At 25.2% G+C, this 14137-nt stretch overlaps 2 protein-coding genes across 6 annotated transcripts in view; both read right to left on the bottom strand.

Annotated features, from left to right (window-relative positions):
- LOC129618704 (protein tweety-like) lies at positions 1 to 2602 on the bottom strand. Its single transcript, XM_055533640.1, has 2 exons — positions 2021 to 2602; positions 1 to 836 (listed from the first exon to the last, which is right to left on the bottom strand). The coding sequence occupies exons 1-2, from the start codon at positions 2434 to 2436 to the stop codon at positions 344 to 346; spliced, it is 909 nt and encodes a 302-aa protein (XP_055389615.1). The 5' UTR covers positions 2437 to 2602; the 3' UTR covers positions 1 to 343.
- LOC129618703 (protein tweety-like) overlaps positions 2459 to 14137 on the bottom strand; it is a 32405-nt gene continuing 20726 nt past the window's right edge. Inside the window, exons 2-8 of one of the 5 annotated variants that reach the window (XM_055533638.1) lie at positions 10594 to 10789; positions 9176 to 9386; positions 8123 to 8300; positions 3896 to 4203; positions 3079 to 3836; positions 2835 to 3016; positions 2459 to 2690 (exon numbers count right to left, since the gene is read on the bottom strand). In XM_055533638.1, the coding sequence (XP_055389613.1) occupies positions 2620 to 2690; positions 2835 to 3016; positions 3079 to 3836; positions 3896 to 4203; positions 8123 to 8300; positions 9176 to 9313 (1635 nt within the window). In that variant the 5' untranslated portion in view covers positions 9314 to 9386; positions 10594 to 10789 and the 3' untranslated portion in view covers positions 2459 to 2619. Of the gene's footprint in view, positions 2691 to 2834; positions 3017 to 3078; positions 3837 to 3895; positions 4204 to 8122; positions 8301 to 9175; positions 10790 to 14137 lie in introns of all 5 variants that reach the window. The other 4 variants (XM_055533637.1, XM_055533635.1, XM_055533636.1 and 1 more) reach the window with 4 other exon arrangements.

The raw sequence follows: 14137 nt of genomic DNA on the forward strand, positions 1-14137 counted from the left end.
AATTGTAAAATTTTGCTCAATATAATTTTTTAATTGTCACACGAAATTCAGCGTTTTTTTTACATTTGAATTTATTTTTTTATTTAATAAATTATTTTTTACAATTTAAATTAAATTGTTCTTATTTATTTTAATTTAATATTTCTTAATTATAATTTATTTTTAATTAAAAAAAAAAACAGATTGAATATAAGTATAACAAAAAACAAAAATGAAAAAAAAAAATAAATTAACAATTTTAATTTTAAATTTTTTAATATTTCAGCACATTTTCATTCGTTTCAATTAAATTTAATTAAAATATGTTATTATTAATTTTAAATTTAATTTTCTGTTTTGCATTCTAAAGTTCAGTCACAGCATAATTTGAATCATCATTTGGATTAATAGAAGTTCCAATTTGGCCAGCACTACCAGAACTAGGAACTGTAGCATTTTTGGCAGCATTGTTATTATTGTTTGTTGGTTTTAATTGTGTTGTTGTTAATTCATTTAAATCGGTTATAGGTGGTGGTGGTGTTGGTAATCTTTCATCATCATCATCATCATCATTATTTGAATTACCAGTACCACCAGCACTATTACTATTAATATTATTATCTTTTAATTTCATTGTGTTATTTTGATTATGTTGCATTGTTAAATTTGTTGTTGCTGCTACTGTTGTTGTTGATGATTGATTTGTATGCGTTGGTATTTGATTATTATTTATCAATTGATTTCCATTTACATTTGATTTATCTTTTAATGGAGGTGATGATACATTTGCATCTATTTTAGGTGGTGGTATTGCTTTGCCTGGTGGCGGTAATTTCATTGACGGTCTATTTAAAGTCCTAAAAATATATTCATATGAAAAAAATTTTTTAGTGATTTTAACATAAAAATCATATGTATGTAACAGTCCACGAATTTAATTATTTCTGTTAAATATTTTAAATATTATATGTTTATATGAATATGAATGTATAAGTAATATTAGAGGGAAATTTTGTGAAACACATATTTCACTTTTTATGTTACTAAAATTTTTAATTTAAAAACATATTTGAATTATATGCTTATTAAATTAAAAATTCGATAATGGAGAATTTAGTGCATATTAGGATAAGAGGTGAAGAGCATGCGTTTAAAATGTTTTAGTATTTCACTAAAAGTTTTTTTAAAATGCAATACATTCCATTCATGTTAAAAATTAAGAACACACACTATAGAAATATTATTTTGTACTAGGACAACTTTTGCCTAAACGCAAGCAAGCTCTTTCCAAAATTTATACATGTACTAGCAAGGTTAGGTTAGGTTAACGCGACGCCCGAAGGGTACTCATTGGCCACTCAGGCTCGTTATGGTACCGACTAATCTCGCCTATTCCGCCGCTCATTCGAACTCCTGTATGAGCAAGGATTATTTAAAAAATTATTGTGTGCTTTCGAAATACCGAACAACTAGAACAGTTGGTTGGATATACTTAAATTTATAAAATATTTTTCATATTGAATCTTAAAAATGTTAAATTGAATATTATAATTTATTTTTGAACCTATAATTTTTGAAAGGTTTCACTTTAAATTAACTTTGAAATTGAAAAATTCTCCGAAAAATTTATTTTTGTACACATATATGAATACTTTCGTATACATTATGTATGTAGATATTTCAAAAAACGCAATTTATATTTATTTGTAAACAAAGTAATGTAATCAAGGAGATACCACCCAAGTATTTTTAAGAAACTCACATATGTTTTACAGATTTTTCAATCATTTTCTTTTTTGTACAATCTAGTCATGTGGTTAATACAGTCTATTTATAGATCGAAACCTTTTTCAGAATTTATTATTTGCTTTCCATCTATTTTTAAATATTAATTTGTTTTCAAAAATTTTGTTGAAAGATAACTAATACATTTAAGAATTTATTATGTTGTTGTTAATAACATGAAGGTCAAAATGCAGAAGTAAAAAAGGACTTACAAGCACAAAAAAAATCTTCTTTTTTTGGATATATTTGTACTTACTTTGAATAATTATTGGCAGTACTATGTTCATTAGACGAATTTTCTTTTTTAGAATTCGGTGGATCTGCATCTTTTGGTATTTCTGGCAGTGGACAATTTAATATTGATGGTTTATATTTTGGATCAAATTTTCCACCTTGCCTTAATGTTGAACATCTATAAATTTGTTTGTCTCGTTCAAACATAGCGCTATCAACTGCATTTGAACTAGGTATAGCAGTCTCTGGTGATATTGCTGCTTTTAATTGTTGCTGCTGTTGGTATATACTTTGTGGTTGCTGTTGTTGTCTTTTCATTGTTGATGAAACGTATATACCAGTTGATGATGAATTTGAATATGGTGGACCACTTGGGGGATAATGATTTGGTGGTCCTATTGATGTTGGTATTGATGATGATTGTGGGGGTGCTGTCATGGCTGGTATTTGTTGATAAATTGATTGATTATTTGCATTATTATAATGTTGAGCATATAATTGTTGCTGTTGTTGAAGATGATATTGAGCGTGCTGTTGATGATGTGCATGGTGACAATATATTGGTTGAGGAGGTCTACCACCTCCTTGTGATGTCAGAGCTTCGCTACAGGCTGGTGATTTTCAGTAAAAATCATTTGCTTCCAGTGTTTTGCATTGTTTACTTAGAGTGGCATATTTTCCATTATTTGGGCCTAAAAATAATTTCCGAGGTTAAAACACTTTCTTTTATGTTTTATTTAATGGGTAAATGATTAATATTATGTGTTATAGAAAGCAGAGGTGTACGTATTACATATATTAAAAAATATATGTAAATGTAAAAATCGGATAGTAACCTGGAAGGTGATTGGGGCTATGATTATGAGATGGTAACCTGCCTAATGTATGGGTTCCCATATTTCTCATAGCTTGTTGTTGTGCTGGATGTATATGTCCGTGTCCCATCATGTCCATTTGCTGCCTTTTTGATGGGTGCTGTAATGTATGTGCTCCACTTATAACTGGTGGACTAAAGTGTCTGGAATAAAAGGAGTATATATTAAAATTTTAAGGACACAATAACTGTAGTAAATTTTATACCCATTGTGATTTCTTGGTAACGTTCGTGCATTCATTTGCTGATGATTTTGGGGGGCTGGGTTAGATATATAAGATGGCTCTTCGACTTGAGCATAATCAGTTCTTTTTCGAATATATATCCAAGTGTGTGAATCAACCCACACCATAATTGTCAATAAAATGGCAGCAATAAAACTAGCAATCAACATTAGAACTAATCCTAATAAACCACCCTCACATAAACCACGTGCAGCATTCAAATAATTGTGATGAACAGCTTTACAATCGACTAATGCTGTAAGCTGTGTTAATAATCTTTCACTGTTATTTAAATCTGCAACAACGGCACCTAATTTCGGTTGCAATCCTGCTGATTTAAAAAGACTTAAGGATATTTTTGACACCATTAGCATTGCAATGCGGGCGTTATTGATTGCATTTTGGGATTCGCGAAGTCTTTGTGTAAATGGATTTGTGTGACCTGGTTCACATTGAGTATAATGAAGTAGTACATTTATTGGTAAAGCTTTTGGTGATGTTGATGCTAGAAAAGCTGAAGGATTAATGCATAAATCTCCAACAGCAACAGATGTGGATAAGTATAAACCAGACATTAACCAGGATCCGGTAACAGCTAAAAGACCACATACACTAAATAATATTAGAGCACATCGTGAGTGTCTAGCAACGCCAACTAAAAGAACCGCACAAAGAACTAAAAGTAATGCTAAAACAGCAACTGTTCCAGGCCAACGAATCAGTTCATATTGATCACCTTTCTGTAATTGATTAAAATTTTTATTATAATTTTGAAATAATTTGAAATTTTTTATTTTACCGCAAGAAAACCGGTAATTGAAATTCCCATTAATGGCCGTCTTATATCACCAGCAGCATTTGTCGCTAATGTTACATTTCCTTGTGCATAATTAAGTGAATAAATTAATGTTTGCATTGCTGTATCATTTGATACAGGTTGATCAAAAATATCTGCGAATTCTACCAATTGAGGCCGGATTCGATTCGTTAATGTATTTTCAAGTATATGAGTCTGGTTTCGTACTGTATTTACAATATTATCAACTTTCCGTCCTGATTGTAGAACTTCTAGCAGACCATTATGTAAATCATCATTACCATATAACCCTGTTATAATTAATAAATGTAATTTTAATTAATGACTATATAGCTTACATTTAAATGTAATATTATTATTGTAACTTAATGTTTATATAAAAAAAATATGTAAATTTAATTAGTGATCATATTGTACCCAGTATACTAGGAGGGTTTTTACAAATATTGGGAAATATTTATTTAATTTTCACTTTAACTTTTTCAGCTAAACATTTTAGAATTCCCAAATTGCGTTCAAAAATAGAAAAATTTATGAATTAAAAAAAGGATTTTTTTAATTCTTCTTTACTCTTTTTCCACTTAAAATTTTCCTTTTTCTGTATAAAGATGTTATTATAACTTTCTTCAACCTAAATAATCTTAGGTCATGCTTAATTGATCTTAATAACTAGATTAATGTCTAAAATACAAGTAAACACCTTTATACATGTATATATTAACCTATATAATATATATTTGTTTATACAGTATGTACTCATAAACTTGATGCTCCCTAAGTATGGTTATCTTCTTTAATATATTTATTTAAGTCTATTAACAATATACAAAAGTAAAATATATCGTGAAATAGGAAACTGATAACTGATAAAAAAAACAATATTCATAAATTAAAAAAGGGATATATAGCACATATATATAAATATTGAAGACACACAATATGGCAAATATATATATACATGTATATGTATGTTAAAGGCGCGGTAAAAGATTTTCTTTTGAATTGATAAGCCTTTTTAGTATCTGTCGATTTCGGGCAATTTAATTGTTGAAATCTTACAACATAGATTAAACAAAATTTTATTTTAATCAATTTTTACATATTTTGTATATTTCCTTAACTCTTAGTACAAATTTGACTTTCAGAATAACAGTACTGAACTTGTATACTATAGAGAAATAGAAGTACTTGTCCTAAAGTGGTTGAACTATATTTTGCGTGTATTAATTTTTCATTAAGAAATCTTAAATTATTTTAAAAAATTAACTAACTTTAATAATTAATACAAAATTATAAAATTAGAATTAATTATAATTTTCAAAATATTTTAGTGTTAATTTTCGTTAATTTAGTTAATTTATTAGCATTGAAAATTGTGTGCCTATTGTATTATCTGTACTCTTGTTTCTGAGAAATTAATAAATGAAAATATTATTTATAAATATTTTCATTTATAGGTGAAATATGTATATATATACCGCCGATAGTGGATTAAATTTGATATTATTATAGAAAGTGTTTAATTTAATATGAGGAATTGCAAATGCGAAAGCATTATGAACTCGGTCGAATATTGCCAAATTTTGAACTCGATTAAATGATTTCAATCAAAAGAGTTTTGATATAATTTCAAGGTGTTCTCAAAGAGAACTACAGTGGTAGGATAAATACGTTTGCATATTTTAAAAATAATTAATTAGGGTTTAGTACAACAATTTGCCAAATTTTGTATTACTATAGTCATAGCTTGCTATAATTTTTTGATACTGCTAAATTTATTTCATATAATTGCATACAATTAAAATATAATTTCAAATATATTATAATTTTTTTAAAAAATTTCTTGAAAATTTTGGTATTTTTTGGTATGCTAAATCACGGATGAAAATATTTCGTTTAAATTTAAATTTCTTTAAATAGAAAAACACTTTTTCAAAATTACAAAAAAATTAGTAAATGTTTTTATTTAAATTTCATTAAAATTAGAATTAATTATAATTTTCAAAATATTTTAGTGTTAATTTTCGTTAATTTAGTTATTCAAATGTTAAACAAAGATTGCCCTACTCAAATTTACAAAACAAAAAACAAAATGAAAAAAGACGGAAGAAAAAGTTTTTTTTTTTTGGGTTAAAAATTATTTTGACAAGAAAAATAGAAAATTCGCTTTTTATCGTGATGGATAAAAATTATGATAAACAAAAGTCAGTTAAGTAATCTATTTAAAAATATTAATTAAAAAATATTTTACAAAGAAAGTACATACATACATACCATGGGTACATACTACTTATGTACATATGTATACATAAAAGAATAAATAATTTAATAATTTAAAAAAGGAGGAATAGAACGTTCTTTAAAAAACGAAAGAGAAGATTCAATTAAGGGATTTATATTGCAAGCAAGGAAAAAGCATCAAGTTAAATGGATGATAAAATTTGGATTATTTCTGATTATTATATTATATTTTGCAATTAATATTTTAAAATATAATGAAGGAAAGTGCTCAGTAATAAGTGAGTATAGTTATATATAGATTCCTTAAAGAACAGAGTGCTTTCAATCGGTAATCTATAATCATGGAAGCAATGGCTACCTTACTCCGCAAAATGGTTGTAGTAAAGTAATTAAATTTAGTAAGTTCACTAATCCAAATGATTATGGAATGTACATATGAATATATACGGAATAAAAACGATGTATAAACTAATGTTAAAAATGTATGTTCACATTAAATATATTTATAACAATCATTGCTTCCTTGTTGAAGAACCTTCTTATTTTGATATTGTAAGATAATGAGCATTTTTAAGACTTTGAAGGATTTTATATTAAAATAATGGAAGCATATTCTTAGGTTGTGGCGAATTTACAAATTTGGTGAATGCGCAAGTTTTAGGCATTATGTGTAACGAATATAAAATTACTCGACAGCTCTTTTACGCAAGTTTTTTTTTAGAATATACACAGTTAAAATCTTGTTTTTAATGCTTACTACAATAATTGTAGGGACGGAAATTTAATTTTGGAATATAGTTGAAAAACTATGAACCCTATATTATAAAGAATATTAATATAGTTCAAACTATTACATTTTGCATGTATATAATAGGAGGTTAAGGTAATTGAGATCTTTGAAACACTTAATCAATTAATTAAAATCAATTTTCCTTTTATGATTTTTTAATTTTTTTTTGTTGCGAAGGTGATTATCGATATTTAAGAGAAAAAAAGAGAGGTTCAAATAAAATTTTGTTGAAAAGTATTAAAATTTGTCATATGTATATGTATGTACATATGTATGTATGTGTTGTAAATGGAGATAAGCAAATATGTGTGAGTTCAATTAATTTTAAATTTTTTGAAAGAAATATGAAAATTACGTGTTGAATAAAGAATGTTGTAAATTGTAATAAAAACCTTCTATTATATATGAAAAGGTTCAATTAAATTTTTTTCTATCAAAAAAAAGAAATAAAAAGACAATAAAATTTATAAAAATTTTTGTTTAAATTCAATCAAAAAACGGAAAATATGAAATTCAGATAAACTTTGAAAAGGGATAAAAGTTTTTAAGAAAAAGATTGAAATTTTTACGTGCAAAATTTATTCTATGGAATGTTAAATAAAAGGAAATTAAAGTTGACGATGAAAGCTGCTAAAAATGCAAAGCTTCAGTTTTATTATGGCTTAAGCTTGTTTCTTAATAATTTTTTCGCTTTGTTTGAAATTTCAGGTTGAATTCTTATTGATTTTCATTTTCTGAATGTGGGAAACAATATCTTTGCAAAGTTCTTATTCAGAGGAAAATGTTTGCTGTACAAAGTAAAAGCGGGATCTTAGAAGGTTGTAAGGCAATAATTTAAAAATGCTATAGTCTCTTATTTCTTTTTTAAGGTTGGGGAACTAGAAATCTTGACTAATGTTCGGAGCACATCTTATATGTATTTGCAAAAGTAATAAATCTTTTCAAAATTATAAACACTAACAGTATTGAATTACTGTTAGTTAGTCTTAATGTTAAAATCTAAATAATTAAATACACGACTTTATAAATGTTACTGTCACGCATTTAAAAAATTTAATTAAATTTCTCAATTACATGCATTTAAAAAATTTAATTAAATTTCTCAATTACAACTTTTATAAAATATTTATTACGTAAATTTATATAGATTTATACTTTCACACAAAAAAATAACTTACCCAATCCGATAGCAGCACAACACATTACAGTAACTACACTTAATGTAACTTTTAAACTTGTTATTGAATGTGCCGGTCTAGGTTTTCTATCACAACATCTTGTCATTAAATATAATAAAAGACCTAAAAGTGATACTATTAATAGTGCTGCTGGAGCTGATCCAAGTAATCCAAGACTCTAAAATAATAATGAAATATAAATGAAAATTATTATTAATAGTTTAAATTTTTCAACATTTATTTATGTAAACAGTATGTCAATTGTGTCTAAATAATGTTTAATAACATTTTCTCTAACTTCGAAATTATATTGATACCGTATTAATACATTGTTCAAATTTTACGTGCTCGTTGTAGGAAGTATAACGATACGGTATTACTAAAATTTCGTTGTCAGAATTAATGAAATTTAAACCAATTAATTCTATAGAAAATAAGATATGAAATTATAAAAAAAAACTTTAAGAAAAAATTCAGCTTGTACCTTACTTAAGTATTTTAATTATAAATTGTTAATTATATCCTTTTAAAAAAAGGAACATTTTTTTTGCTTATAGAAAAGAATTCACATGCAATATTTCTTAGAAATGACCCACTTGCTTATAAAAAACATAAAATTAACTTAAAAAAATTAACAAAATCAATTTTTTATATTAAATATTTGATTTTCTAATTCAACAAAAATATAACCCCCAAATATATGCAAAAAAAAACTTAAGCAAAATTTTCCCAAACTTATAGGTTTGATTTTTAAATGAGTACCTTGATCAAAGAAATAATATTAAGGATGATTCTACTCTGATTTTTCTTTTGTTTTAATGTTCGATTCGATTATTAAAAAATTTAAACATAGAAAATTTTCGTATAATTTATTGCTGTAAATAATTATTTTCAATTTTATTTCTATAAGAATATTTTAATATTTTATAAATATGAGCATATTTAAAATTAATTGACAAAATATTTACAAATCAAGTAGCTATCATCAAAATATCAGTAATGAAATTAAAAAGAGAAAAATGAAAATAAAAGAAAATATAAATTGAAACTCACCTCCAAATAAACTTCATCTGTTGGCCTAAATGTGTTATTGATTTTATGAAATGTAATATTGTAATGGGGTAATGCATGAAGTAGCTTGGCTATCACAGGCACTCTATATTGGTCGTTATATTCCGCGTATTCATTCATTTCGAACTATTTCGTTTTTTTTTTTAATTTTATTTTTATTTTTCTTATTTATATTTACTTGTTATAAAGTCCTCTTTTTTAAATTGTTATATATGTATTATATGTATAAATGTATATGTATATTAATTTAATTTAATTTATTTTTTTTTATTTATTTTTCTCTCCTTTTATATATGTATATTTCTGATTTAATTTTATTTTTCAACGTTCCGTTCTTTTTTCTCCCTTTCGACGATAGATTGGGTAATGATCGGAGAAGGCGGGAAGGGAGTGTGTAGTATGGTAAAGTCCGTAGTGGAAATCAAATAAAAATAAATTGTAATATTTACATCGAATATTATTTTTATTATAATTGTTATTATTATTCAAATTGAGCAAATATTATACTTTGTTTATACATACATATGTACATATATATGAATATTATAGAAATTAATATACACATATAATATATGTGTTTATGTGTATATACAATCAGTTATTATTATTATTATCAATACTCAGCATTCAATTAAATGTAAATATCCTGTTGAATCATAAAATTCTTAACGTCTACACTAAATTTTTATTTTTTTTTTTGTTGAATTTGTTATAAATTTTTCCTTTTTCTGTTATAATTTTTATTATTATTTGATTTACTTATTATAAATTTTTAATATTTTGTTGTATACAGGGGGATTCTTAATTAAAATTGTTAATGAAGTGATTTTTAGAATGAAGAGTTTTTATAATGAATGGTAATTGTTAATGAGTAGCAAAATAAGTGAAATTACAAAATAATGTTATCCTAGACGACATGTAAGCGTCATTGATGTCTTTTTTACTTTGTTGTGTATTGGATTCGTTTTTTTTTTTAAATATAAAATTTCAATTATCTTTTGTAGCTCTTTTTATTCCTGTTTTTGTCTATTATTATTTTAATGTTGAACCCCAACGTAAAATAGCAAACGAAATAAAAAAACAAAAAATAGGGAGAAGAAAAGGAATAAAATTAAAAAAATGAACACGTAAATGATTGCTGGTTATTTTTTATTTCAGTCCGTCTTTAATAAAAAAAAGAATGATGGATGCATTTTTAAATTGTTTTTTCGTTTTTTATGTTCGTCTTTTTGTAGAAAATATTGAGAAAAAGTATGAAAATATATGATGAAAGAGAATAAAATTTTGAATTTTCTTCTTATTTACGAAAAATTGGAAGAAAATTTGCTATCCTGATGCACTTTTAAACTGTTTTATAATGCAATAAAAATTTCAGTTTCTTATCTAGATTCTTCACATACAAACGCCTAAATGTGTATCCTTTTATATTATATTACAGTTATATTTATATTGCGGTTCTTTGTGCACAGCTTTTAAGCAGCAATTTCTGAAGTCCTTTTTTTTATATAAAAATACTGGTTGCTTACTTTAATCAACTTTCTTTTTTTTTCTTCTTCTTCTTCTGCTTCTTGTTGTCTCACAAAATAGAGTGTTGGCCTAAATAAAAAGAAAAAAAGAAGAAAGGTTGTAAAATTAAAAATTTATTTTATTTTTTTGCGAATAAGATTTTTAAATAGATGAGAAGATTAAAAGAAAAATTTTATATAAAATGTTTGTATGTACTTATATTGTAAGTATAATAGTAGTACATATAAATGTATATGTATAAAATGAATATTTTAATGTGCACATATTTAAAAAAAAGGGAATAAATGAATACAAAATAAAAAAAAGGAAAAATAATGAAATTCCGCATTCCTAACTGTAAAATGTATGTATGAATGCACATAAATATATAACTTAACATACAAACAAAATGTTTTTAAAAATTAGATATTGTAAAAATATACTAAATTAATTAGCGTCCAATTGGAAGAAAAAATGTTTTACTCATTGAAATTATTTCTTAGTGAATTATTTTTGTTAGGTGACCAGTTTAAAGTTTCATATTTGACAATTCCACATTTAATTATAGATCAAATTCAAATACAATTTATAATTTAATAACGGAAAGTTTTATTAATTCTCAGCAACTTTAAAGCTATGCTAATGAATGAAAAATAACGCGAAACTGCCACACATTATGTAACATACACTTCATAATTTCCAATAATGACAACTAATATCATAATAAACAATAATGATTACAAGACAAGAATTTTCAATAATAAGAAGAACTATAAATTTAGTACAATATCTATATATGATAATATCTGAACCCCTAACTGACATAGCGAATTCCTAATTTATCAAATTAATAGTATTGGAAATTCTAATTGAATTTCGTTGAAAATTTTACATGTCCCAGAGGAGTTACCGCAGTTTTTTTAGCATGGGACTAATTAATAAACACATTAAAATATTTAAGTCAATTTGTTTTGCGTTGTAACGAAAACATTATTTAGTTCATAATTCTTTAACTATAACTTACTTTTCGACACAATTGTAGAATAAAAAAAAAAAAATTAAAACAAAAAAAAAATGAAATGTAAAGATTGTTTCCAAAAAATATTCTCGTTTTAACTTAATTTTTTTTTTTCAAATGGTGTAGATCCTTTCAAGTTCGAATATCAACTAAAATCTAAGCTCAACAAAATTAGAATTGAACCTCAATGCTGTTATACAACACAATTATTTTAACAATTTTTTCTTGTTGTCGTTTAAAATTTTAGTCAATTCCTAATAAAATTGATAAATTTTCACTGTAACGACATTCGTAGGCAACACAATTTTAATTTAAAACTTCAACATTGTACTAAAATTAATTTAAATTTATTTAATAGATTTTACGCAGTTTATTTATTCAGTTTCTTAAATGATTGAATTAATTTTGAATGAATTCAATTACAATACCCTTACAGTATGAAAATTTAAACAATATTTCTATTTTTCTATATTTTCAAAATTGGAACGTTATTCAATTTAAAATTTACAAACATATACAATTAATGTACATCTATATTAAAGTTAATAAGAATCCTTTAATGTAAATAAAATTTTATGGACACTAATTAATTGGAATCAATTTAATGTGGTCATGTGAAACATGAGCTTAAAAAAAATAATATTATTCTTAAAATTAGAATTTCTGGGATAACATTTTAAAAGAAGACATTATGTAATACGTGTATATGTGTATGTACGTGCAAAAAGGTATACAAGGATCGTTGAGCACTTAAATGCTTGCATAAAATAAAAAAAAAGAGAAATTCAGAAATGAAATAAAAAAAAAAGAAAAAAAAAAATATTGAAGGCTGGAGAGCTAAAGTTTTGTACCCAATTCTCATTTTTTTTCAACTGTTTGCATTGGAGTAGACCATAAAATAATAAAATAAAAATTTACAATCCAAGCAAAAGAAACACATATTTGATGTATAAGAGCACATATACAGATACACAATATGTATATGAAAAGTACATATTAACATACAATACAGAGCACATACGACATGTTGAAAATGAAAAAAAAAGGACATGTAATATGAAAAGAAAAAATAAAAAGTAAAGAAAATCACAACAAGAAAAAACCCCGGTAGCTTTTATGCACGTTCTTGTAACAAATATAAAGTCGCTTTTATCTCACCTCTCTCCTATTTTTATTTTTTTTTCTGTTTGCTTTTTATTTCCTCTCCCATTTACATGTTTTATTGATTTTAAGAAGGTATGACCTGTAAAAACAAGTGTAATTGGAATTGAAGTACAGTTGTTGTTGTTGTCGTTGCTTTTGTTGTTCTTAAATTTTTATTTTTGTTTAGTTATTTTCTGTTTGCTTACTCTTACAAAATTCTAGTAACAAAACACTCGTAAAATGTTACACTAAAGAAAGAATAACAAAAAAAAAGGAAATTGGCAAAAAACTGGCATAATAAGGTTTGGTTTGGTTTTTTTTTACCAATAACAAACATGAAACGTAAAAAGGGTTAGGACTATTCTTTTTTACGAGAAAATTGTAATTTAAGTGGTTTTTTCTTTGTTGGTTTATCCATTTTTTTTTTTTACAAAAAAGTGCAAGGTGTTTCAATTAAAGTGATTAACTTTTCAGCCTCATCAGGATAATCAAAATAAATAAAAGAAATTTCAGAAATGCACTTAGATTTTGGAAAATTTATTCTTTTCCAGTTCAAAACCGAAAAACAATACTAATTTCATATTCATTTTCAGCATGTCTTCAAAAGATTTATAATGCGTCACTTGATGTTTTTAATAAAAGCATTATTTCTCTAGAGTTAACTGTTTTTGCATTCCCCGTCACCGGCGATTAGTAGCTGTCGTAAGACGTCAAAACTAAGATGTCCTCAACTAGGATAAATCTTTGACGAATTAGAAAGCCCAAACCAAAAATAATTTCAACCAAAGGTAAATTCTCAAGACGCAAAAAGTTCCTGAATTACTTCTTCGAACGTAGAACAACATAAAGAAACTTCAGGCAATCGAATCTGAACCAATGTTTCATTAATTTTCAAATTCTCTACATTTCTAATGCAATAGCATTTCATTGATTTCAAAGACTTTTCTATAGCTTCGAATGATAAGCATGCATAAAGGATTTTTTAAATCCTTTATATGCCGTATTATACATATTTCATATATAAAATAAATTTTCCAGATTGCCAAATAAATATAGCAAATATTACGGGATATGTATGTGTGCATGTATTTTCTTTGGTGATTTGACACAAATAATAGGTGTTTTGTGCAGTATGTGTTGAAAACTACAAATTATATTTTAATATTTTGCTTTTTCTTTTATACTTGAATAGAAAACTAATTGAAAGTAAGAGAATAAGAGAAATAAATTTCAATCATACCGTTATGTTGCAATTTTTTTAAATAAACCTTATTATA

This window comes from Condylostylus longicornis, unplaced genomic scaffold (assembly GCF_029603195.1).
Source record: "Condylostylus longicornis isolate FDR11 unplaced genomic scaffold, ASM2960319v2 ptg000010l, whole genome shotgun sequence".
NCBI classification, from domain to species: domain Eukaryota; kingdom Metazoa; phylum Arthropoda; class Insecta; order Diptera; family Dolichopodidae; genus Condylostylus; species Condylostylus longicornis.